This window comes from Neofelis nebulosa, chromosome 2 (assembly GCF_028018385.1).
Source record: "Neofelis nebulosa isolate mNeoNeb1 chromosome 2, mNeoNeb1.pri, whole genome shotgun sequence".
Taxonomy (NCBI): domain Eukaryota; kingdom Metazoa; phylum Chordata; class Mammalia; order Carnivora; family Felidae; genus Neofelis; species Neofelis nebulosa.
The window spans coordinates 61,609,167-61,635,139 of NC_080783.1; the positions used below are offsets into that span (position 1 = coordinate 61,609,167).

The 25,973-nt window shown below is 34.7% G+C and overlaps 1 protein-coding gene across 6 annotated transcripts in view; it reads right to left on the minus strand.

The window, feature by feature from the left end:
* DYNC1I2 (dynein cytoplasmic 1 intermediate chain 2) overlaps window positions 1–25,329 on the minus strand; it is a 59,044-nt gene extending 33,715 nt beyond the window's left edge. Inside the window, exons 1-6 of one of the 6 annotated variants that reach the window (XM_058714094.1) lie at window positions 25,191–25,329; window positions 23,725–23,841; window positions 21,550–21,667; window positions 9,435–9,579; window positions 3,208–3,267; window positions 1,296–1,411 (exon numbers count right to left, since the gene is read on the minus strand). In XM_058714094.1, the coding sequence (XP_058570077.1) occupies window positions 1,296–1,411; window positions 3,208–3,267; window positions 9,435–9,579; window positions 21,550–21,667; window positions 23,725–23,832 (547 nt within the window). In that variant the 5' untranslated portion in view covers window positions 23,833–23,841; window positions 25,191–25,329. The other 5 variants (XM_058714109.1, XM_058714085.1, XM_058714101.1 and 2 more) reach the window with 5 other exon arrangements.
* Window positions 25,330–25,973: the final 644 nt, after the last annotated feature.

Consider the following 25,973-nt stretch of genomic DNA (forward strand, 5'->3'; position numbering starts at 1 on the left):
GACTTAAACAGGTATATCCTAATACCTTTTGAGGTATATATAAACATGAAAATTTAAAGATTTTCTTTGGTAATAGCCAGAGGTTTCAAGGATTTTTTTCTCCTTTTTGTTTACTTATATTTTCTAGACTTTCTGAAGTGAATATTACTTTTGTTTCTCCTTCAGGGAGAAATACAGCAATGCAACTAAAATTTTAAAAATTTGATAAGTAACATTTTAATGTTTGATATTCCATTATTAAATAGGAATCTTCCTGGCCAAAGAGAAAAAAATGTTCCTTATGCACAGATTGCTAAATGGAAAATTTATTACAGGACCACAATCCAAAATATCAACAACTCTAAAATCCCTAACTCATTTGGTGGTAAACCTTGACCACAGATAAAGCTATTTACAATTATTATTTATCTTACTTAGTTTGAACAGTCATATCTTCTGCTGCCAAAATATTAATGTCCAAGATGCTGCTGGAGTATTTACTTATGGTACATCTACTTTACTAGTAACTTTTCCAAAATCTGACAAATTCTGAATTTGAATACATATATGGCTTCAAAGGTTTCAGATAAGAAACTGTAGATCTTATGTAAACCTCTTTTGTGTCATAAATTTATTAGCCTCACTGGAAAACATAAGAACTAGCATATTAACTTCATGCTTGAATCATTAACTATCTGATGAGATTTTAAAAATTAGTCCCTAATGTAAAAAAGGTAACTCCTTCTAGTTTAAGAATCAAAGGACTCCACATTCAATGTCTGTGTATACTTCTCTCCATTACGCACAGATTAAAGATTGCTTATAAACTCAATATAATTGAGCCCTTAGATCACAAAAGAAAAAGTTTAAGAATTAGGTCTAGATTTGTTCATTAATACGAATAACAATGATAGCATATCAGAATATACATGCTCTACAGAAAATAATTTACATGGTTTCATTTACTATGCGATATACTATTTTAGAGGATTATGCTCAGTGACAGAGAAATAGATTGCTAACCTTTTCTGCTTCTAAAACAGCACATATCAATGACAAAATGAGGATTAAAAAACTCAAGTTTATGCCAATATAATTAAAAACCATAATCACAGCTTATAGTTTTATTAACTTCTAGAAGTTTTAAAACTCTAAGAAACAAATACATCAATACAGAAACCTTAATGTATTAGTTTCATATTTCCCTAAGAAAATATGCCAAAAAAAAAAAAAAAAAAAAGGAAGAGAAAAAAAGAAAGAATCCATTTATTCAATATGGAAGCTTAATGCTCATCATATTAAGGATAGATATTCACCTTCTTTGGGCTGAGCCATAACTGGAGTCTGAGTTTCCTTTGTATATGTGACGATTTCTCGAGGAGGAAAGTCAACTTGTGTAATTTTAGCCATTCCAAGTTTAATAGGTCCTCGTCTAAATAAAGACAAATATTTTTAAATACAACAAATGAAACATTTTGACTACATCAAATCATGTTATTTTGGAAAATTAAGAATTAAACATTATGTATCCAACACTGTAATTTAAAACCCTGTTTTATTCAAGAAATTTTAGATGGACAATGAATTGGCTTCATTTTAAGAAAAGAAATTTAGAAGGTAGCAAAAACAAAGATATTTCTGAATCATTCATTTATTTTTCACCTTAAAATGGAAAATAATTTAGTTTCTTAGAGCAAATGTGTGCATAATAGAGTAAGAGGATAAGAATTTCAGAGTGGACTGCTAAATATTGTTGGTTATAAGAAATTGTCTTAGCAGGAGGATAGGAATCTCGACTTTTCTGAAGAGTCAAGTATACAGACCTCACTCAGTCCACATTTCATTTCCTTCACCATTAGGAGACTTCAGCTTTAAAAATGGAAAATAAGTTTCTCTTGAAAGCCTTTTTTCTACTTTGCAGAAATTGAGAATCATAAAGTCAATTTAAATTAAAAATTTTAAATCTCTAATCTCTGCATGGTCAGTACTGTCCTTGATTCACACATGGACAAACTATAGTACAGACTGTCTATACTTGAACTAAAGTAACAGGTATTTTGAATACCATAAAACTACTAAAGTCACCTTCTGTTTTAAACAGAGGGAATATATTCTTTTTTGATAAACAAAAAAAGAGAACTGTAACTGAGGAAAATGGATCAAATAAAAAATATCTTTTTTTTTGGTTTATTAGAATATCTAAATTCTAAATCAAATAATGTGGTATGCTTACAAACTCCCAAAGAAATTCTCAATTATAAGACTGTCTTAAAAGAACATCTAATAAAAGCACTGCTGTAACTTCCAGAATATCAAGCAGGGTATGTATGCACACATACATACATACATACACACACAGGGTACGTATACACACATACATACATACACACCCATGAATACATATATATACATATATACGTAATATAGTAACTTTTCTTATAAAACATCATTTTCAAAATCTTGTACAAAAAAATAAAATTGGTACATTAAATGGATTAATTTTCTCTAAGGTTCTAAATGTGGGCCATAATAAATTTTTAATGTGTTTTCCACTTTAGGAATATCTTAGCTTCAAAGGGAAAAAAAATGCATAATCAAAGAATTAAGTGGGAAAACTTACTCTGACTTTAGACATAATTCCAAAAGGTGTTGGTCATGTGTTTTAGAAGGTACAAATTATCAGTGTAAAACAACTATCTGAGTAAGGAACAATGGCATCTATAAACATTTATAATTTGACTGGAATAAATAAATGAGTGAATGAATGAATTAATGAATAAATCAATACAATCTGGGGCCACGGTATAGATGACCAACAGCTCTGTTCCTCTTGAAACCTTCTAAGGAAGGAATCATCAGGAAATATTAATATAGGAAAATAAATTAATATTCATATCTAGTAACCCAGAAAAGTTTCAATTGTATGTAGAACATATATCAGAAAAAATCTGGGAAGTTTGTAACACAGCTTAGAAAATTTTACATCAAAAACACAGAAATAAAAAAAAGGACTTTGGAACTTAAACAGGTAAACTTAGGGTACCTAAAAAATCATATACATAAAATATTTCTTTCACTAATGATAGAGGATAAATGAGGTGTCACAGTAAAATATTAACTCTTTCCCTAACTGTATAATGTACATTAGAAATTTAAGTAAAATTAGGACAGTTTCACAAAGAATCAAATTAACTATAAAAGAGGGAAGGTAAAAAATCTATTCAATACCCCAAATCGGAATCTGAGTGAAGCTGAAGAACTGATGGATCTGTATCCCAATGCAGCGTCCTAAATGGTTGTAGGACAACCATGAAGCGTTAGCAAAAAAGGCCATACGTTAGTCAAGCAAATACATTCTATGAATAGGTAAGCTAAAATACTGTTCACAATTAAAAACCACATGTTCTGGTTAGTATGAAAAAAACAAGAGGTATCACTCAATGCTTAGTGCATGCCATAAGCATAATGTGGTTAAAGATGCAAACATACAACCCAGAATAAAGGCAGTATTTTGAGACTACAGGAAACTAGTATTGTGTAATAATGGACAAGAACAGCCAAAGCATACAACACAAATAATATATTATTTTTGGATATCAAGTTAGGCTATAAAAATAGCCAAACTTTTAATTTTCTTAATTAAAAAAACATTAGTAAAAACATCTTAGTTAACATATTATAATCTTGCCCAAAGCATTAAATGTGTGCAGGAAATTGTCATATTGGTAAAGGAAATGAATCAACACATAAGCCTTTTGGTAAGAAAACCAAAGACTATTCCACTGGGATACAAAAAAGCTAAAGTTTCCAAAATGTGACCCCTATGTAATTTATGGGTTAAGCACTGCCTTGGGCTTACATGTCATCTGCTTTAGAAAGCAACTAAAGATTTCTGTCTCTAGGAAAAGATAAATTTTTCCAGGAAAAGTGTTTTATGTTCAAAGGACTTACCTAAATAAACTCCTAAAGAATATTAATTCTAAATAAATATTTGGTTGTGTTTTAGCCTTGCCTACTGGATAAATAACTTACATGGGACCTTTTCCACTTAAGCCAAATCTTATATGACTAAAACAAAAGGTACTTTATCACACTGGCATTCTTATAAGTTAACAGTATATAAGATAATTAGGTATAGTACTATATGATGCTCATAGTCCTTCATAAAAAAGTTAAGCACAATATATTCAGTACTACCATTTTTGTCAAATGTTTCTCATTTATATAAAGTTATAACATATAACTAAGATAGCTATAATATTTAAATACAACAAATCATTTCTATACTTTACTTCCTATATAATTTATCAATAAAAACTTTCAGATGAATTGAGCTAGAGAAATTCTTCATATTAGAAATATAAAGATTCTGGGATTTAAACAGGATTGTGTATAATGTATGTAAAGGTCACTCTGAAGATCTACTTTGTACTAAAAGCAATGAACAGCAACAAACTTAGGCTTTGTTGAATCAGAGGGGGGTTCTATGAGCTGCTCTCCAAGGAATGTTCTGTCCACAGCCTTTACATTATATGAGAGGGATAACTGTTATCAGTGACATACAGCTCCTTATTGAGGATGCCATTTAAGTCTAAAATTAAGAAAAACTTTGCCTCAAAATACAGCCATTACTGAAAATACATTGTATAACATACAGAATTATATTAAAGGCATCAATAGACATATAAAGTGAAATTCCAACATAATCTAAAAGCCTGAAAGAAAAACTCATCAAGAATGGAAAAAGGAACACAAAGTATGGATTACCCAACTGAGTAACTGTCAGCGAAATTTTAGACATAAGAGAAGTGCTAAGAGAACTAGAAACTTAATGAAATGCAACTCCAAATCTACAAAGTTAGAGAGAGAACACTTTTCATGGCCTTTTATATTTATTCGTAAATTATAACCAAGCCCAACAGAAATTTTTGGCATTTAGAAACAGTGATTCAGATATGTCTTAATACCATACTTGGTAATGTCTAATGTATCTTTTCCTACTTCTTGAGTGTACTAATCTTGGACGTCTTGCCAAGTAAGTGCAGAGGTTCATACATTTCACACATCTTCATGTATTTTTCCGTTGATACTTTTTATTCTCTTCATTTTTTTATTACCAACATGCCTGCTCAGTTCAAGTTCATTCTGTTTCATTCTCAGATCTTAGCATTCTTTTCAAACAGATTTTTTTAAATGTTTTGTTTATTCTTTTTTTAATTTTAATTTTTATTAAAAAAAAATTTTTTTTTAACATTTATTTATTTTTGAGACAGAGAGAGACAGAGCATGAACGGGGGAAGGTCAGAGAGAGAGGGAGACACAGAATCTGAAACAGGCTCCAGGCTCTGAGCGGTCAGCACAGAGCCCGACGCAGGGCTCGAACTCACAGACCGCGAGATCATGACCCGAGCCAAAGTCGGATGCTTAACCGACTGGGCCACCCAGGCGCCCCTGTTTTATTTATTCTTGAGAGAGAAAGAGAGAGAGAGAGGCAGACAGACAGACAGAAGATGAGTGAGGGAGGGGCAGAGCGAGAGAGGGACACAGAATCTGAAGCAGGCTCCAGGCTCTGAGCTGTCAACACAGAGCCTGTCGGGGCTCAAACTCACAAGCTGTAAGATCATGACCTGAGCCAAAGTCAGATGCTCAACCAGCTGAGCCACCCAGGCGCCCCTTAGCATTCTTTTTAAAAGCCATGTATTTAGAAATGCTATTATTTCACTGCCAATAGCACCAATTAATCAACAAGATTAACTATCTCTCTACTATGGAATCTGGAGATGATGCAGAACTCATAGTTTTTACTCTTGTATGTATACATATATACATAAAAAAGAACATACACAGCTCTCTTGAAAATTAATGATTAAAACTGAGTCTGTGCTCTCAAAGTGGACAATGTATGTAGTACGATTAAAAAGATAACAAGGTCATCTCACTCAAAAAGAGGAATTTTTTTCCTCTTGTTAAACTTCGAAGAAACTAAATTTTATATTCATTATCTAATAAGAACAAATGCCTCTGAAGATATTTAAGTACCTATTTTCTTGTTTTATTACTTACCATTAAAAACCTATACTTTAAACTTAAACACAAGTTAGCACACTATGCTTAGAACTTTTCAGTACAGTGAATATCTTAAAATTAATTATGTAATCACTAGAATGTAAGTTCCATGAAGGCAAGGGCCATGAATATTTTATTTTCTGTGGTAACCTATACAGTATTTAACATTAAATTGGCAATTTGATAAAGGTGTTCCATATACAAATAAATATTTTTCTTAACAGCGTTTACTTCCTATACCAATTCACAGTATTTCAATGGTCTCTAATAAACTCTAAGTTTCCCAGTGAAACTCAGAAGGATATGTTCTTCTTTTTTTTAATATATTTTTTGAGGTTTGTCTATTTATTTTGAGAAAGAGAGAAACGAGGGGAGGGGCAGAGAGGGGGCGGGAGGAGAGAATCTCAAGCAGGCTCTGCACTGTCAGCACAGAGCCCGATGTGGGGCTTGAACTCACGAACTGTGAGATCATGACCTGAGCCGAAATCCAGTGTCAGATGCTTAACCAACTGAGCTACCCAGGTGTCCCATCAGGAGGACATGCTCTAATTCAAATTTAAAAAACCAAGTAGATGTTATACAGTAGTTTTGAAAGCAAACTTGCTAATACTCCATTTAAAATTATCTTTCTACTCCTATTCAAAATCAAGAACAGGGAGTGCAAAATGAACAAAGTATAATATCTACATAAAAATAATGTATAATGAAATAAACAAATTTAATAAATATAATAATTCTTTGGGTAAATATTTGTATTACAAGAATGTTGTAGAAGAGGAAAAAAAGCCTTCTCTTGAAAATACCACTTGCTGGGGCGACTGGATGGCTCAATCAGCTAAGCATCCGACTCTTAATTTTGCTCAGGTCATGATCTCACGGTTGTGAGATCAAGCCCCAAATTGGGCTCTGTGCTGGGCATGGAACCTGCTTAGGATTCTCTCTCTCCCTCTTGCTCTAGCCCTCCCCTGCTCGTGCAGAGGCTCCCGAAAGAAAGAGAGAGAGAGAGAGAGAGAGAGAGAGAGAGAGAGAGAGAGAGAGAAAGAAAGAAAAAAAGAAAGAAAGAAAGAAAATACCACTTGCTTATTACAAAAAGAATATTAATACATTTGTATAAAAGTACAGAAGTATGAAGTATGAAACAAATTTAGCCTTAAAAATGAATGTAGACTAAATAAATTTAGTCTTTATAATATATACTATTTTATAAGGTACTATTATTTCTAAAAAAAAGTTCTGACTTTTCTTAAATGATAATTATATCATTTACCTCAAATGACAGTATAGCTTAGATTTGTAATTTCAGTTCTATTTATAAAACAGTTTTGGAAAACACAGCTCAAATACAAACTGGTGAGACTTTTGTGTTTTCTAATTGTTAACGATAACTCGATTATTCAGGAATTAATTAAAATACTGAGTTTATTATCTAGTTCCTTGCTTCTTTTTTCTTGCCTGCTTTTTTGATACTCATTATTTATTTATAACCTTAATCAGAGGAACTCAGGCACGAAGAAGATAGAACTTCTCATGTTTATTTCTTATTAAACGGTGTGTTAAGAAATTGCTCGGAGGAGGACATTTAACTTCCTGCCCAAAATAAGGATTCTGAATAAAGATTTTAACTATGTTTAATCTCATTCCAGCTCTCACAAGGAGTCAAAAAGCACGATGCTGTTTTTCCTTTTATTTTTTTTTTAATGTTTATTTATTGAGGGGGCAGAGAGAGAGAGAGAGAGACAGACAGACAGACAGACAGAGAATCCCAAGCAGGCTCCATGCTCAGCACAGAGCCTGACACAGGGCTTGGTCTCACAACTGAGATCATGACCTGAGCTAAAATCAAGAGTCGGGCGCTTAACTGACTGAGCCACCCAGGCGCCTCAATCCTGTTTTTAAAAGACATGTTGTTAGCATGACAGAAAGGAATAATAATACTTTCCTTGATACAATCTTTGGAAAGAAGTGAAATCTTATTGAACTTTGGAAAAGCAAGTCTCAACATGTGTGCAGGATCCTAAAACAAACATGAAATACAGTTTACAAGGAAGACGTGAGTACAGAAAAACTTGGGGGTAAACGTTTATCAAGTGAGGTATAACTGACATATAACACTATATTAATTTCAGGTATGTAAAATAATGATTTGATATTTGTATATATTGTGAAATGATCGCCATAATTCTAGTTAACATCTATCATCATACATAGTATTTTTCTTATGATGAAAACTTTTAAGATCTACTCTCTCAGCAATCTTCAAATATGCAATACAGTATTATTATTAACTGTAGTGATGATGCTGTACATTACATTCCCATGACTTATTTGATAACTGCAAGTTTGCCCCTTTGAGCCTCTTCACCCATTTCGACTGTCCCCTATCCACTACCTCTGGCAACCACCAATCTGTTCTCTTTAACTACGGCTTGGATTTTTTTGGGGGGGGGTGGGGAGGTCTTAGATTGCACACAGAAGTGACATAATTCAATATTTGTCTTTCTCTCACTTATTTCATTTTGCATGAAATTTCATTTTGTATTTCATTTTGCCCTTGGGACACTAAACGCTCTTTTTTTTTTATTTGTTTTTAATGTCTATTTATTTTTGAGAGAGAGAGAGAGAGAGACAGAGTGGGGGGGGGGGGGAAGGGGCAGAGAGAGAGGGAGACACAGAATCCAAAGCAGGCTCCAGGCTCTGAGCTGTCAGCACAGAGTCCGACACAGGGCTCAAACTCATGGACTACAAGATCATGACCTGAACTGAAGTCTGATGCTTAACTGACTGAGCCACCCAGGCGCCCCAGGACAGTAAACACTCTTAATGTTTCCTTAGCAGTTATCTCTATTTGATATTTTATGCACTATTATTTTCTATCCTAATTAGAACTAGTGACTCAATAGAACACAACTGAAATGTTTAAGTGAATTCTTTAGATTTTCAATTACTGAATGGAGAATTAAGCACAACAAAGAGGTTTTACACCATTTATAAACTATTTCACACTATATTTATACTATTATATTTATACTATTTTATATTATCATACACTATTTACACTATTTATACACTATTTACATTTTTCATATATATTATATATACAAAACCTTTACACAATAACTCATGCAGTAGGCTTAGACATAAAAAAATTAAATGAATTAAAACTCTATTTTCAATATAAAATACCATAAAATCAGTCTGATTTAATCAAGGGGGACAATTAAAATACTATTAAAAAAATTTCCCCCAATTTATAACAAATAACTTCTATGACAATTTAGATTTCAAAATGTTAGGTTCAACACAACTATTTAGAATCCCTCTAAAGCATCAATGGTATCTGGGCACTAAATGCATTCTATCATTAAAATATTTTTAAAAATTTACTGTACCTAGATCCCACTGCGCCATCTCCAGAGTCTTGGCTTCCAGCTTCACTTGGTGTGCTCACAGATTTGGAGGATGGAGACATAGGAGGAGGGACTAAATAGTGAAATAGACAGGTATCCGCTGTTACTACACGGAGAGGTTGCTCAGCTTATGACGTTTCAAAAGTAATTTAACATGAAGTAATTAACAAAAAAGAAAAAATGGCAAACCAAAAAACAAAAATACATGAATGAAAATGAACAGTAGAAAGAAGAGGAAAAAGACAAAGTTAACAATGCATGCTGACGATTCATGCAATTTCTCTGGCAAAATGCATTTGGGCTTTATATTAAAAAAAAAAAAAAAGCAAGATTATGAAAGGATGCATCTTCATCCCAGCCAACACCAAATGTGGGCACTAATTTTCAAAGGAGAGCATTCCTTCTCCCCTAACTTCTCACTTTTAAGATCACCAGATTATAAATATTATTTATAATTGCTGTCAAAATCAAAACTCTGAAATATTCTTCAGAAGTCATTTGCTTTCTGATTTTCTGATATTTCAAAATGTTATTTTTTGTCTAACAACTTTTTATTTTAGGAATTAATGCCTTAAATGATCTCATTTCCCCCTCCCCCGCCCCAACAAGAAAAGGGGCCAATTTAGAGAAATGACTACAGCTAAAGGAATGGCTCCTTTAAAATGTCCATTAGTTTCCAGCAATTTGGGTGAAAAATGTAAACAGGCCATAAAATAGCATGCCTTCTAGACATGATGCATAACATAAAGTGATGCATGCAACTTAAACAAGGCAAGACTTATGATAACTTCCTTACCCCAGTATTCAGAAAAAACTGAAGTGTACAAACAAAGATACAGACACCCAAAATATTCTTAATCCCTTCTTATAGAAAAATATACATTTTTCATAGTATATAAAACAAACAGCAAATGCTTTCCCCTAAATCATCACTCTTAACATTATATACCAACAATTAAACGTGCACATTTCATGCTATTACGTTTGTAAAACATTTTGATTACCATTGCAGGAAGTATAGGAGGATCATCACTGCCATCTTCTGGTTAAATTTTACCATAAATGTCCCCCATCCCAAGTATCTTTTTAAAATAATTTTTCAGTATACAATATTAAGTGACTAACACATTTTATGTTGAGCTGCAAGCTGCTGTTTTAATAGTGTATTGAAAAGAAGGTGAGTTCCTAGTTATAAAGGAACTAATCTAAAGAAGTATATATTTAATTAAAAATCTGTTTTGGGGATAGTTGCATTCACTGAATCCTTGAAATTATGTTTAATTGTTTATACATGATACAATAAAAAAGGGGGTTTGCTAATCTAACAAAATGTACTAGTATGATGAATTACATTGTTTTTGTAACCACCCAATGTGGGGCTTGAACTCATGACCCCAAGACCAAGAGTTGCATGCTCTACCAACTGAGCTAGCCGGCTGCCCCTACGATGAATTACATCTTAAACACAGGTACAAAACTAACCATCCCTATGTTTTCAATGGTAAATTCTATTGGTAACCAATAGTAAGATTAGAAGGGGAAAAAAATCATAGCTAGAAGGTTTCCCAAGACATAGTGGTTAATTCTTGCTTAAAATCAAATGTTTCTAACTTTGTGATTAAATCTCTCAGAAACAATGAAAAACCAGGACACCTTCATATAGTTTACAGGTGGATGGCACTGTGCTAGGTGCTGTGTGTACAACTCAAAGTAGCTAAACATGATCTGTATCATGATCTGTATCATGATATCATGATCTGTATCAATAAAGGAATATTAATGTCCCCTAACTTCACTTAGATCACATTTCCTCATCTTTTTGTATATCTCTCAATGTGAGGCTTCCCCTAGTCTAAATCCCAACAGGAATAAATACAGGAATAAATAGTATCTAACAGGGGCTTGCCAACTATGCTGTAAAGCACAAATATGTTTATTATATATAGTGAGACACCATGATTTTTTCATATTAAAGATTTTTAAAGAAGAAATTTTGTATTCTTTAAGTTACATACTTAACTTCATGCTTAGGAAAATAATTTGTCTAGGTATACATATTGCAAAGATTGGAGGAAAACAGTAATATTTCTATCAATCTATTTGTGGTGAACTATAAAATTCTTTTGCAGTTTAATATGGTTACCATATTTGTTACCCTTTCTGATGACTGTTAAGTATCAGTGACTCCACTCAATAAATTCAACAGTATCATACTGGTTAAGACTACACTATAAAAAAATGTTACCTCAAGTTCTTTATGGAAACAAGTTAAAAAGTAATTATACACAAAATAAATACACTAACCTAGCCATTTAAAGTGTCAGAAGTAAAAGTTCCCCAAATAAAAAATAAATTACAGGGGTGATGCTACCAAATTACCATAGTTTATTAGACAGAAGCAAAATTAATTGCCACGACATCAAATTTGTAATTCAATAAAAATCTCCATCCTAGAACTATATTATTTCTCACAAAAGGTATTTTTCAAGCAACCTATGGAGAGGACTCATTAAAGACTCAAAATTATTATCTGGCTCACCAACTTCATCTTGCAATAATAAATAATGTATACTACAGAAGGGACAAGCCTAGAAAAAGAAAATTACCATTATTGAAAAAGGAGTAATATTAACAGAAAAAGGGGAATGATAATGTTATTTGGTCACTACCATATTTCAACCTAATTAGTCTAAAAAATCAAAGACTACAGCAATTGCACAACAAGGCAACGCCTCCATACTCCCAGATTCAACAACCTCCCAAGAACAAACAGCATGTATTCAAGGAGGTTAAAAAACCAAAAAAACAAAAAACACCTCTGAACTCAGTCCCTCAAATCTCAAGACTCAACTCTAGAATTCATTTGCAAAGATGGTTTAACAGTCCAATCAGCTTTGAAAATAACAAAAGCCATTACTAATTAGCTTTTGCCAAGTATCAGAGATAAAATGTTTAGTAAGAACAGTGATTGAATCACATTACTAGATTTAACATTACCATATGTCAATGTTTAACAAGTTCAAGCTTCTTAGAAGTCTAGAGCAAAGATCCTATTTCCTTTTTTGAAAACCAGGGGAGATACATGGAGTAAACTGGTAAACAAATCTGCACCATGGCCTTCACTAATCACTTAAGTAGTATTGAAAGACTGTGACTTTTTAATTCTCTAGAACAAAAACCCAATCAAGAAGGCCTTTCCTGCCAGTTTAGATCTTGGCCTTCCAAGGATGTAAAATTAACACTGCTGCCTTTTGGCACACAAAGAAACAACTAGACTATTTTTTTTTTTTTTTATTAAAAAAAAATTTTTTTTTAACGTTTATTTATTTTTGAGACAGAGAGAGACAGAGCATGAACGGGGGAGGGGCAGAGAGAGAGGGAGACACAGAATCGGAAGCAGGCTCCAGGCTCTGAGCCATCAGCCCAGAGCCCGACGCGGGGCTCGAACTCACGGACCGCGAGATCGTGACCTGGCTGAAGTCGGACGCTTAACCGACTGAGCCACCCAGGCGCCCCTCACCTAGACTATTTTTAAATGAGAAGGGAACTAGGAATGCACCTAGATTTACAATTAGACTTAAGTTTGAGTTGACAACTCAGAACCACACAAGTCTCAAGAGATGAAGGATGATGCATAGCCCAATTATTTCTCATGTAGAAGAAAGCCTCTGGCAAGAAGGGGCTTTTGCCAGGAAGTAGAACCTAGAAAAAGTGAACAACCAAGGAAAGCGAATGTATGGAGTAAGAGCTAGTATAGACAGTAAAATGGAAGAAGTGAGCTTCTGAGATAACCCAAAGTTGTAAGACCTTGTCTAGGTAATCAATGATACTTAACATTCAAACACAGCACACATTACAATAATGCCCCCTTGTGGATACTCTTAGCCTGGAAAAATAACATTTAAATAACTTTTTCATAACTTCCTCTTTTTGTCCTGAAAGGTGTTGCTTTAAACATGAATTCTCTTAAATATTAATTTCTCCCTTTCTATGGGGTGTCTATGGCTCAGCATCCCACTCCTGATTTCAGCTCAGGGCATCATCATCTCATGGTTCGTGAGATCAAGCCTGAGGTCGGGCTTCCCACTGTAAGCATGGGATTCTCTCTCTCCTCTCTCTCTGCCCCTCCCATCTCTCTAGAAATAAACAAACATCTAAAAATGTTTTCTCTCTTTCTATGGCCCCTTCTCCTGATAATGAAGTTTAAATATCTGCCACTAATTTCCCCTAAACGTTTCATTTCCTTTATTCTTTTCAATGTAGTTCAGAGCATCAGATAAGTTTTTTAAAAGAAATTAATATATAAAAATAAAATTCTGTAGCATTAATATACTTTAAGGAACCATTTGTTAAAATCAGTCTAACCTTGAAGAAATGACTTGGTACATGGGAAACATTCATTCTATCTAAAAATCAGATTTACCAGTTTTAAGATAAATAAATATTATTGATATAACCTACAACATGACCTACAGTTAATACTATTATATGGTACATAGGAAAGTTGTTAAAAGAGTAGATTCTAAGAGTTCTCACCATAAGAAGAAATTTTTTTTTTCTTTTCTTCTTAGTATATCTGTATGAGATGATGGATGTTAACTAAACCTATTGTGGTAATCATTTTACAATATACATAAATCACACCACTACAAATAAGTAAACTTATATAGTGACATGTCAATTACTTCTCAATAAAACTGGCAAAAAATGAGATTTAAGGTATTGAAAAGTTACAAAGGATGAGGGAAATAAATGAAGTACTTATTTTTGACTAGCAAAGTCCTTTTGTTTCTTCCTAATAAAAGAAAATACAGATAATAAACTATCATACTAATCAATGTACTGTGTCCTACTGACACGGACTCAGGCTACAGACTAATTGACAGTATCTGTTTTCATCTCTCTATAAGATGGTCAAAACAGTAATTACACATACAAAAGAGATTCACTTCACTTTTTTTCAATCATCATTTAAGAGCTCCACACTGGATACAACATGTTTGAAAGTTGTATCTAAAATTAACTTTCTTTGGGGCACCTGGGTGGCTCAGTTGGTTAAGTGTCCGATTTTGGCTCGGGTCATGATCTCGCAGTCCGTGGGTTCAAGCCCCGTGACGGGCTCTGTGCTGACAGCTTGGAGCCCGGAGCCTGTTTCAGATTCTGTGTCTCCCTCTCTCTCTGACCCTCCCCCATTCAAGCTCTGTCTGTCTCTGTCTCAAAGATAAATAAATGTTAAAAAATTTTTTAAAAATAAAAAAAAATAAAAAAATAAAAAAATAAAATAAAATTAACTTTGACTAGCCACTTAAATTTATTTAAAAACAAAACAAAACACACACAAAAAACAACCCATGCTTCTTTTATGAAATATTAAAATTTCAATTTCCACGACGCTTTTTTCTGAAATTTAAACAATTACATTTTGTTATTACTTTTAAAGCAGATGGCTTTTATTTGGCCTTACAAGGTAGAGAAAGACATATGACCTAGTAATAATTGAACAAACATTTAAATGTCTAGCCTGTGCTGGACACCAGGGATAAAAATGCTACTGTCCCTGCTCTCGAGGATTCCTGACAAAAAGTAGTCAACTCACCAAGTAAGAATCTACCAACAAAGAGAAGCTAAAAGAGATTTTATTAGCTATATATATATATATTTTTTTAAATAATTTCTTTAAAGTTTATTTTTGAGAGAGAGACAGAGTGTGAGCAGGAGAGGGGCAGAAAGAGAGGGAGACACTGAATCAGAAACAGGCTCCAGGCTCTGAGCTGTCAGCACAGAGCCTGATGCAGGGCTCGAACTCACGAGCCATGAGATCATGACCTGAGTTGAAAGTCAGGCACTTAACCGAATGAGCCACTGAGGTGTCCCTAGCTGTAACTTTTTAAATTTTTTTTTTTTCAACGTTTTTTATTTATTTTTGGGACAGAGAGAGACAGAGCATGAACGGGGGAGGGGCAGAGAGAGAGGGAGACACAGAATCGGAAACAGGCTCCAGGCTCCGAGCCTTCAGCCCAGAGCCTGACGCGGGGCTCGAACTCACGGACCGCGAGATCGTGACCTGGCTGAAGTCGGACGCTTAACCGACTGCGCCACCCAGGCGCCCCAACTAGCTGTAACTTTTTAAAAAAATCAAATCTTTTCAAAAAAATAAATAAAATTATAAAACAAATTCCTTTCAGAATTAAAAAAAAAAAAAAAGAAAAAAGTCTGTTTTAGGAAAATCAGAGAGTGGTGTTTTTAATAAATCCTCTTGAATATTCTAGCAGTATTTTATACTTCTACAATTCAAAAATGTTTACTAAGTACATTCTGTAGTGAAAAGGAAAACAAGTATCCATCCTGGGTCATGATATAAAATATATTTTTTATTATGGATTACTGTCAAGAAAGTTCTACGGACACTGACTTCATCTGTATCCTGTATTCTTCAAGTCTAATTTTAAATAAATACTAGAAAGATCTTTAGGCATCTGTCAGAGAACAGAAGAAGATGGAAAACCACACAACCCATTTAAGGTGGCTATTATAACTATTATAATAGAGCCAGACAAGATATAATAAAAGGAAAAAAATTACAGGCATGATTCTCTTATGAGCATAAAGAACTCCTCAATAAAATATTAGCAAATGAATTCAGCAATGTATAAGAAAAAAATTATCTCATAACTAAGTGGGATTTGTTCCAGAATGTAAATATGCATTTACATTAGAAAAACTATCATTATAAATCATTGTATTAATACAGTAAAAGGAAAAAAAAAATCATTTCAGAATATAAAGAGAACGATGAATTTGTTGCAGTTTTGGCAGTTTTAAAAAATATCCAAATTCTTTGTGAATTCCAGTTGACAGGATGTGGTGGAATTGATGCTCTATGATTTCCAAGAATAAGTCAAAAAGAATAGCTTTTTTCCTGGTTCTCTCTATCTTTGGATTGCTCATTCTGGGAGAAACTGACATTCTGCAAGGATACTCAAGCAGTTCTGTGTGGAGAGGAACTCAGGACTCCCACTACCAATAGCCAATATCAACTGCCAGCCATGTAGGTGAGGCACCTTGAAAGCAAATCCTAGTAATAAGCATGCCTTCAGATGACTGCAGCTCTGACTGACATCTTGACTTCAATGCCATGAGAGACCAGGAACCAATGCCAGTCAGCTAAGTCACTACCAAATTCCTGACAGGCAGAAACTATGAGAGATAATAAATGTTTATTATTATTTTTAAAAAATCAACCGATACAAAAAGGAATAGAAAACCTGAATAGACTATAACTTTAAAAGAAGACTAGAAATGGTGAATAATCTCTGCTCCCAACTACTCCCTGGGAAAAAAAGTTGCAATCCCAGGCAGTTTTACAGTTGAATTCTACCAAGTTTTAAAGGGAAAAGTAACATCTACCTTTTACAAGCTGTTGTACAAAATATCAAAAGGGAAAGCTGTCTAATTTATTTTAAAATCATAACCAGGGGCGCCTGGGTGGCTCAGTCAGTTAAGCATCTGACTGTTGATTTTGGCTCAGGTCATGATCTCGTAGTTTTCAAGTTCCGGCCCCGCACTGGGCTTTGTGCTGACAGTGCAGAGCCTGCTTGGGATTCATTCTCCTTCTCTCTCTCAATCTCTCCTCCTGCCTCCCCTGCTCTCTCTCAAAATAAATTAATTAAAAAAAAAAAGATAAAATCATAACCATGATGGCCAATGAACTTGAACAGTATAAGAAAATTACACACAAATTTACTTATGAATATATATACAAAGATTCTAAATACAGTACTGGCTAATCTTTTTAAAAAATACACACAAAATCTCTGGCAATCCCCGGAGGTGACTCTTAGTAATTAAAGTGAAAAAAAACTAAGCATGTCTTCTGCTTTTCTAACAGGAAATTCATTTAGGGTAACCAAATAAATCTATTATGAGAGAAAGCTCCCCTTTACAGAAGAATTTCAGCCACTAAGTGCACTAGAAAAGATGGAATTATTAAAACAGTTCTGCAACTCCTAATTAAACAACTGATTTAGATAAGGATCACCAAGAAGTATTAAAACTATTTGGTGAAAAGTTGATGGAGAAATAAACATTCACATGGTGCCAAAGTACCATCTCCAGATATTACTGAATAGTCATAAGGAGAACAACAATAACAACAAAAAACTATGATGGAGAAACTTGCCTGTCATAATTGTAACTCAGTAATCAATCTTGGCATCACTAATAGCTCAACAACCAGGCATATGTACTACTGATATGATGTAATATGAAGTACACAGAATCTCTATGAGATATTCTTTTCAAAGATGTTCCAAACAAGTTTTTTAGACCAAATTTCCAGGGTAGAGGAAATACAAAAGATACAGGAACAAAAGCTAAATGTGAGAAAAACCATCATACAAACGCAGGAGGTGGGACCTTCTAGAGACCAACTGGCCCACTCTCTTCAACAACTTGATGACATAGGGCAAAAAGTAGTGTGTGAAGAATCTTCTAGATCTAGAAAGACTACAAACATATCACTAAATGCAACATATGGTGCAGCAAGATTTTGGGGGGGAAACTTAAACTAGTTTTTTATAGGGAAGAAAAATTTGTTAAGCTAGAGCTATTTTGAAAAAGGGGAAAAAAGGGGGGTGATTTTCTCTATCAGAAATTAGGATATAATACAAAGCCACAGTAATTAAAACTGGGGGTTAATAGTATAGAATCAAACAAATTAGATCAACAGTGAAAATAGAAATGCCATGAATACATGGGAACTGATTGTACGACAAAGTTGGCATCAGATATCAGTGAGGGAAAAGATGGACTATTTAATAAATAGTATTGAGAAAATTAGCTAACTATATGGAGAAAAACTAGATTGGATCCCTACCTCATACTATATTCAAAAATATAACCCAAATATCTAAAGGTGAAAGCTAAAACTATAAAGCCTAACAGAAAAAAAATGTAGGAGAATATATATTGTGTCCTCAAAGATAGTATTTCTTTAAAAAAAAAAAAAAAAAAAAAAAAAAAAAAAAAAAAGACCAGGGGCGTCTGGGTGGCTCAGATGGTTGAGCAACTGACTTTGGCTCAGGTCATGATCTCACCATTTGTGAGTTCAAGCCCCATGTCGGGCTCCGTGCTGACAGCTCGGAGCCTGGAGCCTGCTTCGGATTCTGTGTCTCCCTCTCTCTCTGCCCCACACCCACTCATGCTTTGTCTCTCTCTGTCTCAGAAATAAATAAACATTAAAAAAATTTTTTTAAAAAGGTACAAAAAAAGGGTTATAATTGGCAGATCTATTATCAAAATGAAGGATTTGGTTCAATGAAAGATACTATCAACAGAGTTAACAGGTAATAGCCTGGGAGAGGTATTTGTGTTAAAAAAATAAAATAAAGAAGTCCTCCCCTAAAATATACAAGGACCTCCTACAACTCCAATGGTAAATGGGCAAAAGATATGAATATGCAATTCACAGAAGAGAATATAACAGATATTTGAGAAATGGTCAACCTCACTATAAAGAGATAAATTTATATTAAAACATTTTGGTAAGGGCGTCTAGGTGGCTCAGTGGGTTAAGCATCCGACTTTGGCTCAGATCATGATCTCATGGTTTGTGAGTTCAAGCCCCACATTGGGCTCTTGGCTGTCAGCACAGAGCCCGCTTCAGATCCTCTGTCCCCTTCTCTCTCTCTGACTCTCCCCCATTCATTCTCTCTCTCCCCCTCTAAGTAAATAAATAAACTTAAAAAATTTTTTTGGTATACCATTTTATACCCATCAAGGTGGCAAAAACTGGAAAGTTGGAGAAGGTCAAGTGATGATGTGGATACAGTAATATTTTTACTTTCTTATTCAGTGGTACTGGGAGGGTCATTTTTTTTTTTTTTTTTTTTTTTAAATTTTTTTTTTCAACGTTTTTTATTTATTTTTGGGACAGAGAGAGACAGAGCATGAACGGGGGAGGGGCAGAGAGAGAGGGAGACACAGAATCGGAAACAGGCTCCAGGCTCCGAGCCATCAGCCCAGAGCCTGACGCGGGGCTCGAACTCACGGACCGCGAGATCGTGACCTGGCTGAAGTCGGACGCTTAACCGACTGCGCCACCCAGGCGCCCCTGGGAGGGTCATTTTTGAAAGTGGTATGTAGAATCTAATAAATGTAAGTAAGCCCATACAAATAACATAGCAAATCAACTCTCAGGTTTACATCCCAAAGAAACTCTTCCACAGTTCTCAAAGAGAAAGTATATATTCTTTGCAGTGTTCCTTGTGAGAGCGAAGCAAAGAGAGAGAAGCAAGCCAAGTGACTATTGCTGGGAAACAGGTAAAATATGGTACAGAATAGAATATTAGGTGTCAGTCAAAAATAAATACCTAGATCTGTATTTGGCAACATAGGTAGCTCTCAAATGCTACTTGACAAAAAGGTATAAACAGAATGACACACACAGCACAATGCCGTTTATGTGTGTAAAATATACATAAATATGAAACCCTGAAATACGTAAGCACATGTAGGACAGATCAAGAGGATATATGTTAAAAATGCAAGAATGGGAACTTAATGCAAGACTAGGAAGGAGAATGGAATTGGAGATGGGGAATGAGGGAGAAATGCACACCCACATACCCACACCCACACACTGAAAGACCATACTTTCAAGGCACAAGGGTGGTTCAGTCGGTTAAGCGTCAGACTTCGATTCAGGTCATATCTCGGCTTATGGGTTCGAGTCCCAAGGCGGGATCTGTGCTAACAGTTCAGAGCTTGGAGCCTGCTTCAGATACTATGTCTGTCTGTCTGTCTCTCTGTCTCTCTCTCTGCCCCCCGCCCCCCCGCCGCCGACTCACGCTCTGTGTCTCTCTCTCTCTCAAAAATAATAAACATTAAAAAAAATTTAAAAATTTTAAAAAAGACTGTCCTTTCAAGAATTGATAACGAATATGAACTGAGAATTATGAGCAAGTGAATTCCATGAAAATGAAATCCTAAAAACAGAAAAGGGAAAAAATTCCTATAGGAGAAAAATGAAGCCAAAGACTCAGAAAAACTGATTATAGTCTATGCAACTAACAAGCAACTTGGTTTAGTTACTAGAGTATTTTTTTAACAATAGTGTTATGATTCATTTACTTTTAAAACTGCCATTATGCAACATTAGCTTATTAAATAAAGACAATTCAAAATAAATAAATAAATACAATTCAAGTTACTATATTTCAATCTTCAAATTCTACCATAAAGAAAGGCAAATGAGCTGAAAGAAATAACAATGAAGCAGACTAAGAGAGTAACTAGTTTTTCATCTTGAAACCTTTTAGAAATATGAGCTCTAGAAATAGTTATATTGTAGTTTCACAAGAGGCAAACAGCAGTTACTATTTCTAAAATATATGTACCCTGAACTAGATGGAATTAACCCACAAACGAACCAGAAATGATAAAGGCCATATCAAACTAAAATACTACGTAACAGCACCCAGCTCATTTAAATATTTAATGCTTTCTGATATGTAACTAGATTGTCTTCAGTACCTCTACTACCTCAGCTTTTTGGTTTAGTACTGTTATCAAAATGAATAGCACAAAAGCAGAACAAGGCAAATCACTGCCAAAATAAGCTACCAATATTACTTCCCTTATTGGCAATGACAGCAGAGGTGTATCCTTTCCTTCCTCTACCTCTGAATACTAATAAGCTTTTAGAACTGTGACTCATTATACCTCTCTTTAACCTACAGAAAGAAATATAGAGTTAAGACCAGGAATCACAGTTATCTTTGAGTTAAATACAGTATACCACAGAAAACTTATTCAACAAATGTTGAAATAAATTACTGATTGAACAATAAAAGTCAATTGGTTGTTCACTGTATGTTAATAAGTATACCTAATCTTGCAGCTCTTTTAAACAAACAAAATAACCATGTATTGGCACATGTGAAAAAAGATAATTCTGAATAAATTGTAAGATTAGTCATTTTTAAGAGACACAAGTAAGAAAAATATGCAAAACATATTAAAGTCAATTCATTCATCTCAGATATGTCTAAGCTAAATAAAATCTATCTCTTATAAATGGATATATTCTTATCCTTACCAATGGGGGATTCTGGAGTTAGCCCCATGCTTTGAAGCAATGCTTCAGCTTCTCTTCTTTTTTTTTCAAGATCTGATTCTTCTTGCACAGGAGCAACTGTTTCCTTCTTCTGATCAGTCTAAATTTTTAAAGTTAAAAACTTAAGTTTACATAGGACATGAAATATTTGCAAAAAAAATGTATTTTAAATAATGTACTAATACTGTATACTCTGGGAGAGTGGACTTAATTTTGAATACACGTTATAGTCATTAAATGAAAACCATTCTCAATAGAGTTCTAGTAAGTAATCTCCAAATGATATGTAATGAAGGAGTTCCCACAAAAGTTTTTACCTAGTAAATTTAAAAAGTACAGTTATTTCTATTTATCCACAGTATGAAACTGCTATTCGTGGTTAGGAATTGTGGAAACCTTCCCTAGAGACACAAAAGCGTAGATATAAATATCACAACAGTATTGAAAAAAGAAAAAAAGATTATTTAACAGGTAACACATTTTAAGTAAATGGACAACGTATTCTGTTGAAAATCAAGTATGAGTATCTCAAACTTTTGTACAATGTACTTTTCATTGTATTTATGCAATTTTATGTAGAGGATGTTTGTCAAAAATTCATCTGGAGGAAAGATTTTATTTTAGTTTTTGAAACTATAGGTAGTATTTTTATAATAAAAAAAACACGGATGGATTTGGTAAAGCTAAAATTCACTTTTGCATAGCAAAATTATTGCCAGATTTTAGCCTTTTATAGTTTTAGCAAAATCCTTCAGTTAAACTAGATAAGCCTCAATAATCTGAAATCATCCAAGACATTTCAAGTGAAATTTAAGTTTTTTGAAGGAAAAGTGTTATATATTCACCTCAGATGCCTATTTTGGCTAACCACTATTACTCATACAATTATCTGCAGTGAATTTTGTCAATCATAACATTCTATGATACCATTTTAACTCAAAGAAGTCATCCATGAACGTCATCAAAATAGTCAAAGAGGTTATATTACCAAGTTGATAATTTACCTGCACATAGCAATATATTAGTAGACTCACTATTTAATGCTATTAACTTATCCCTCATAATGTTTTATAAATTTTAAATTAGCTATAAATCATGTAGTAGAGGTCGCTAAGAGGCAATTTATGCCACTTAAGGCCATTTCTGGAAAACAAAAATCAAATATGCTTTCAGCACTGAAGGGTTTAAGGCTGTAGATACTACTTTGGAATGGCTCTACCATTCTATCAGTTAACTCTTAATCAAACAGCTAACTTAAATCTCCAACTTTCCAAGGTTCAGAATAAATTAGAAAATTCTTCAATTACAGGCCTTTATAGCATCATAGCAATGCTGCACATAAATCATACTTTTAATTTTTCTGATTTTCTTTTCCCTTAAGAGATTTCTAGAAGTCTTGGCTATTAGCTGTCAAATAGAAAACCTTGCAACTAATGTCACACTTAGGACAAATTATTGTACACTGACCATTTAAAACATGTCTGTGGTAAAATTATACAAATCTGTCCAAATAGTTTCCACTGGGAAAAAATGTACATTTCAACACAGGAGCGAGCAAAATATCTCCAGCTCAGGATTAACGTGTAATTGCCATACATGATGAAATGGTGATGTGAAAAATCAGAAGACACAGCTACCTGGTCTATCTTTAAGGCAGTATCAACTCACTGCTTGCCAAAAATATTTCAGAATTTCATGATGAAGGAAAAAAGAACAAATTCCCTATCAATTAAATAATCTATTATGTATTTCTCTTTGCCGTCATTTAGTCTTGCAAATTATTAGCAGAACAGACTGGCAAAACATTCAGAAAAGTAAGTTCAAAATCCAGACTAAGTTATGATATATATGCCATGTTTTTTAAGAGCTATTACAAGGCAGATGTCCCTTACTTTATATAATAAGCATATTCTTAGAAATATGTAAATTGAACTTTTATGCATCAATCCATATGAAATATTTTTATTCAGTAAAAAAAATCATTTTAACTTATCAACTTTGTCATTTTCACATTTTTTAAATCTGATTTCCTTAAAATTCACATACAGTGCTCTATTTGCAGTCACAACTGCTAGATTTTTATTCTGCAGGTATTACATAAAAGTGTATTTGATATTAAATCCAATTATTTTACACTGTTTATTAAAAAAAACATACTTCCTTTTTTTTCCTTTCTTCTTCTTTTCTCTTCTTTTCCTCTCTGATTTGGGCCAACCGCTGCTTCTTACGTTCCAATTCTGCCTTTAATTCACTTTTGTCCGACATGTTTGTGAGCTTAAAAAACATATAATCATTTATAATCATCATTACGTTGGAATAAAATATATAATCATTTACAATCATCATTACGTTTGTAAAAGCAGGGCTCTTTTAAAAAATCAGTCTTCAAAAAGAGAATTACCTCAAGAGGCCATGTAGTGCACTGCGATCAAAAGACAACATATAAACTCTACTTTTCAAATATGGAAGCATATATATATCACTAAGACTTGGGAAACATTATGAAGAAATGTATGTAAGTAAATATTTGGAGTTGAGCAAAGTAGCTAGCACACAGTAAGCTCTTTAACGTTCAAATGTCCAAATTTAACACCATGTCTCTGACTCTTAAAACAGAAGGCATGGATTGGCATTAAGGAGCTCTTCGACTATAGGACATAAACCAAATCTATCACCAGAGTTTTGTATTCATCCCTAGAAATTTGATGAAAACAATATGCAGACAAAAATTCCTGTAAATTCTAAAACCGACGTGTAAAACTAACATTCAGGACAAGCCAAACACAAAAACTGCCATCATTAACTATCACATATATTTAAAGTACGAATATTTTTAGACAGAGCCCAACAACAAAGTCTGACTGGCTTCACTACCTACAGCTGACCGGCTCTTCCTCCGAGGCCGGGAGCTCCACGAGTGACAAGTTCACTCTCTCAAAACTACAAGGAAGACAAAGTCTCGGTAATTTTGTGCTACAACCTCCATGTTCGGGTACTTTCCAACACGCGCGGGGAGGGAAGACGCTGTCATCGCCGGGTAGTAATTTATTTATAAAATGGAGCAAGGCGAAGAGTTGCTTTTCCCCTGAGGTCACCACCAAGAGGGCGCAGTCCAGGACTGGGGGTCTGGGAAAGGGGGGCGCTGGGGGCCGAGCAAGACTCGAGGCTCCGCCGGCCACCTCCGGTGGGTCAAGGAGGAAAGAAAGTGGTCTGGTCTCCACCCGCCTTCCCAACTCACCGCACCTGGCTCTCCCCGCCTCTCCTTCAGGAGTCGGGCCGGGCAGCGCAGTCAGCAGGAACTGCCAAACCGCCCTTTGAGCCCCGACGTGAGACACGGCAGACAGAAAGGCCTTGAGGGAAGCACAGTCAACCCACCTGTAAGCTGGCGGGAAAGAAAAGAGTCCGCCCGCCTGCAACGACCCGGTAACGTCCCTCTCCTCCACCCCCGACTCCAAGAATCGCCGCCACTAGCTCCGCGACTTGCCGAGGCACACACAAAGAGAGATGGGCGGCGGTCACTACGGCGAGAGCTTAGGGACAAATGGCTTCACCAGAACGAGGTCGCTTCCAGAAAGAAGGGGTGGGGCCCCGCTGCGTGGAATTGCAGCCCCTCCGTGACTTACCTGTGTAAAGTAGAAACCAAGAGTAAGACAAAGACCTCAGTCAGCCCAGGGACCCGAACTGTTTCCACTTTGCTAAAATCTGGAAGAATACGCCTGATATCCTCGGACTGGATAAGCAACCACCGCCCTTGCCTTACAGATTGACACGACCAGAGAGGGAGAACTACAAGCCCCAGCTGTAAGGGAAACCTGCGTGCGCCGAGCAAGGCATTCTGGGAGTTATGGTCGATGATAGTCGCAAAGTATGCTGGGACGTGTAGTGTTTTCCGAGGCTTACGGTTTCCCAAGTCGAGGCCTTCTATCTTCAGTATCCCAAAGAGAAGCTGCCAGCACTGGCCTTAAACCAGTATTCTGGTCCATTGGTCAGCGCTCACAGTGTTGTATAAGTTATATATTAAGATCTTTGACTCAACACTGGCCGGATTTTAAGAAGGGCTATTTTCCGGCTGTGAACCTATGTATTACACTGCACATGAACAACATTTTTTTAGGCTATATACACCAGTTTTAGTGAGAAAACCCCTTATTGAGGTGTCATGTGGCATCTTAGGCAATATCTAAAATATAAAACTAAAGTTTTACATTCTTTCAGAAATGTGACAATTTGTCTTTAAAAAATTTGTAAGTCTTTATTCAGTTTTTACTCAGCATCCTTGGACAGTTGTAAACTTGCTTAGCTGGAGTGTTACAGTTATGAAAATTAGCAATAAGAACTTCTAATTCCTGTATTTTCTCCTAAATTTCATCATGTACACATGGAATATTTATTTGAGCCCAGAAATA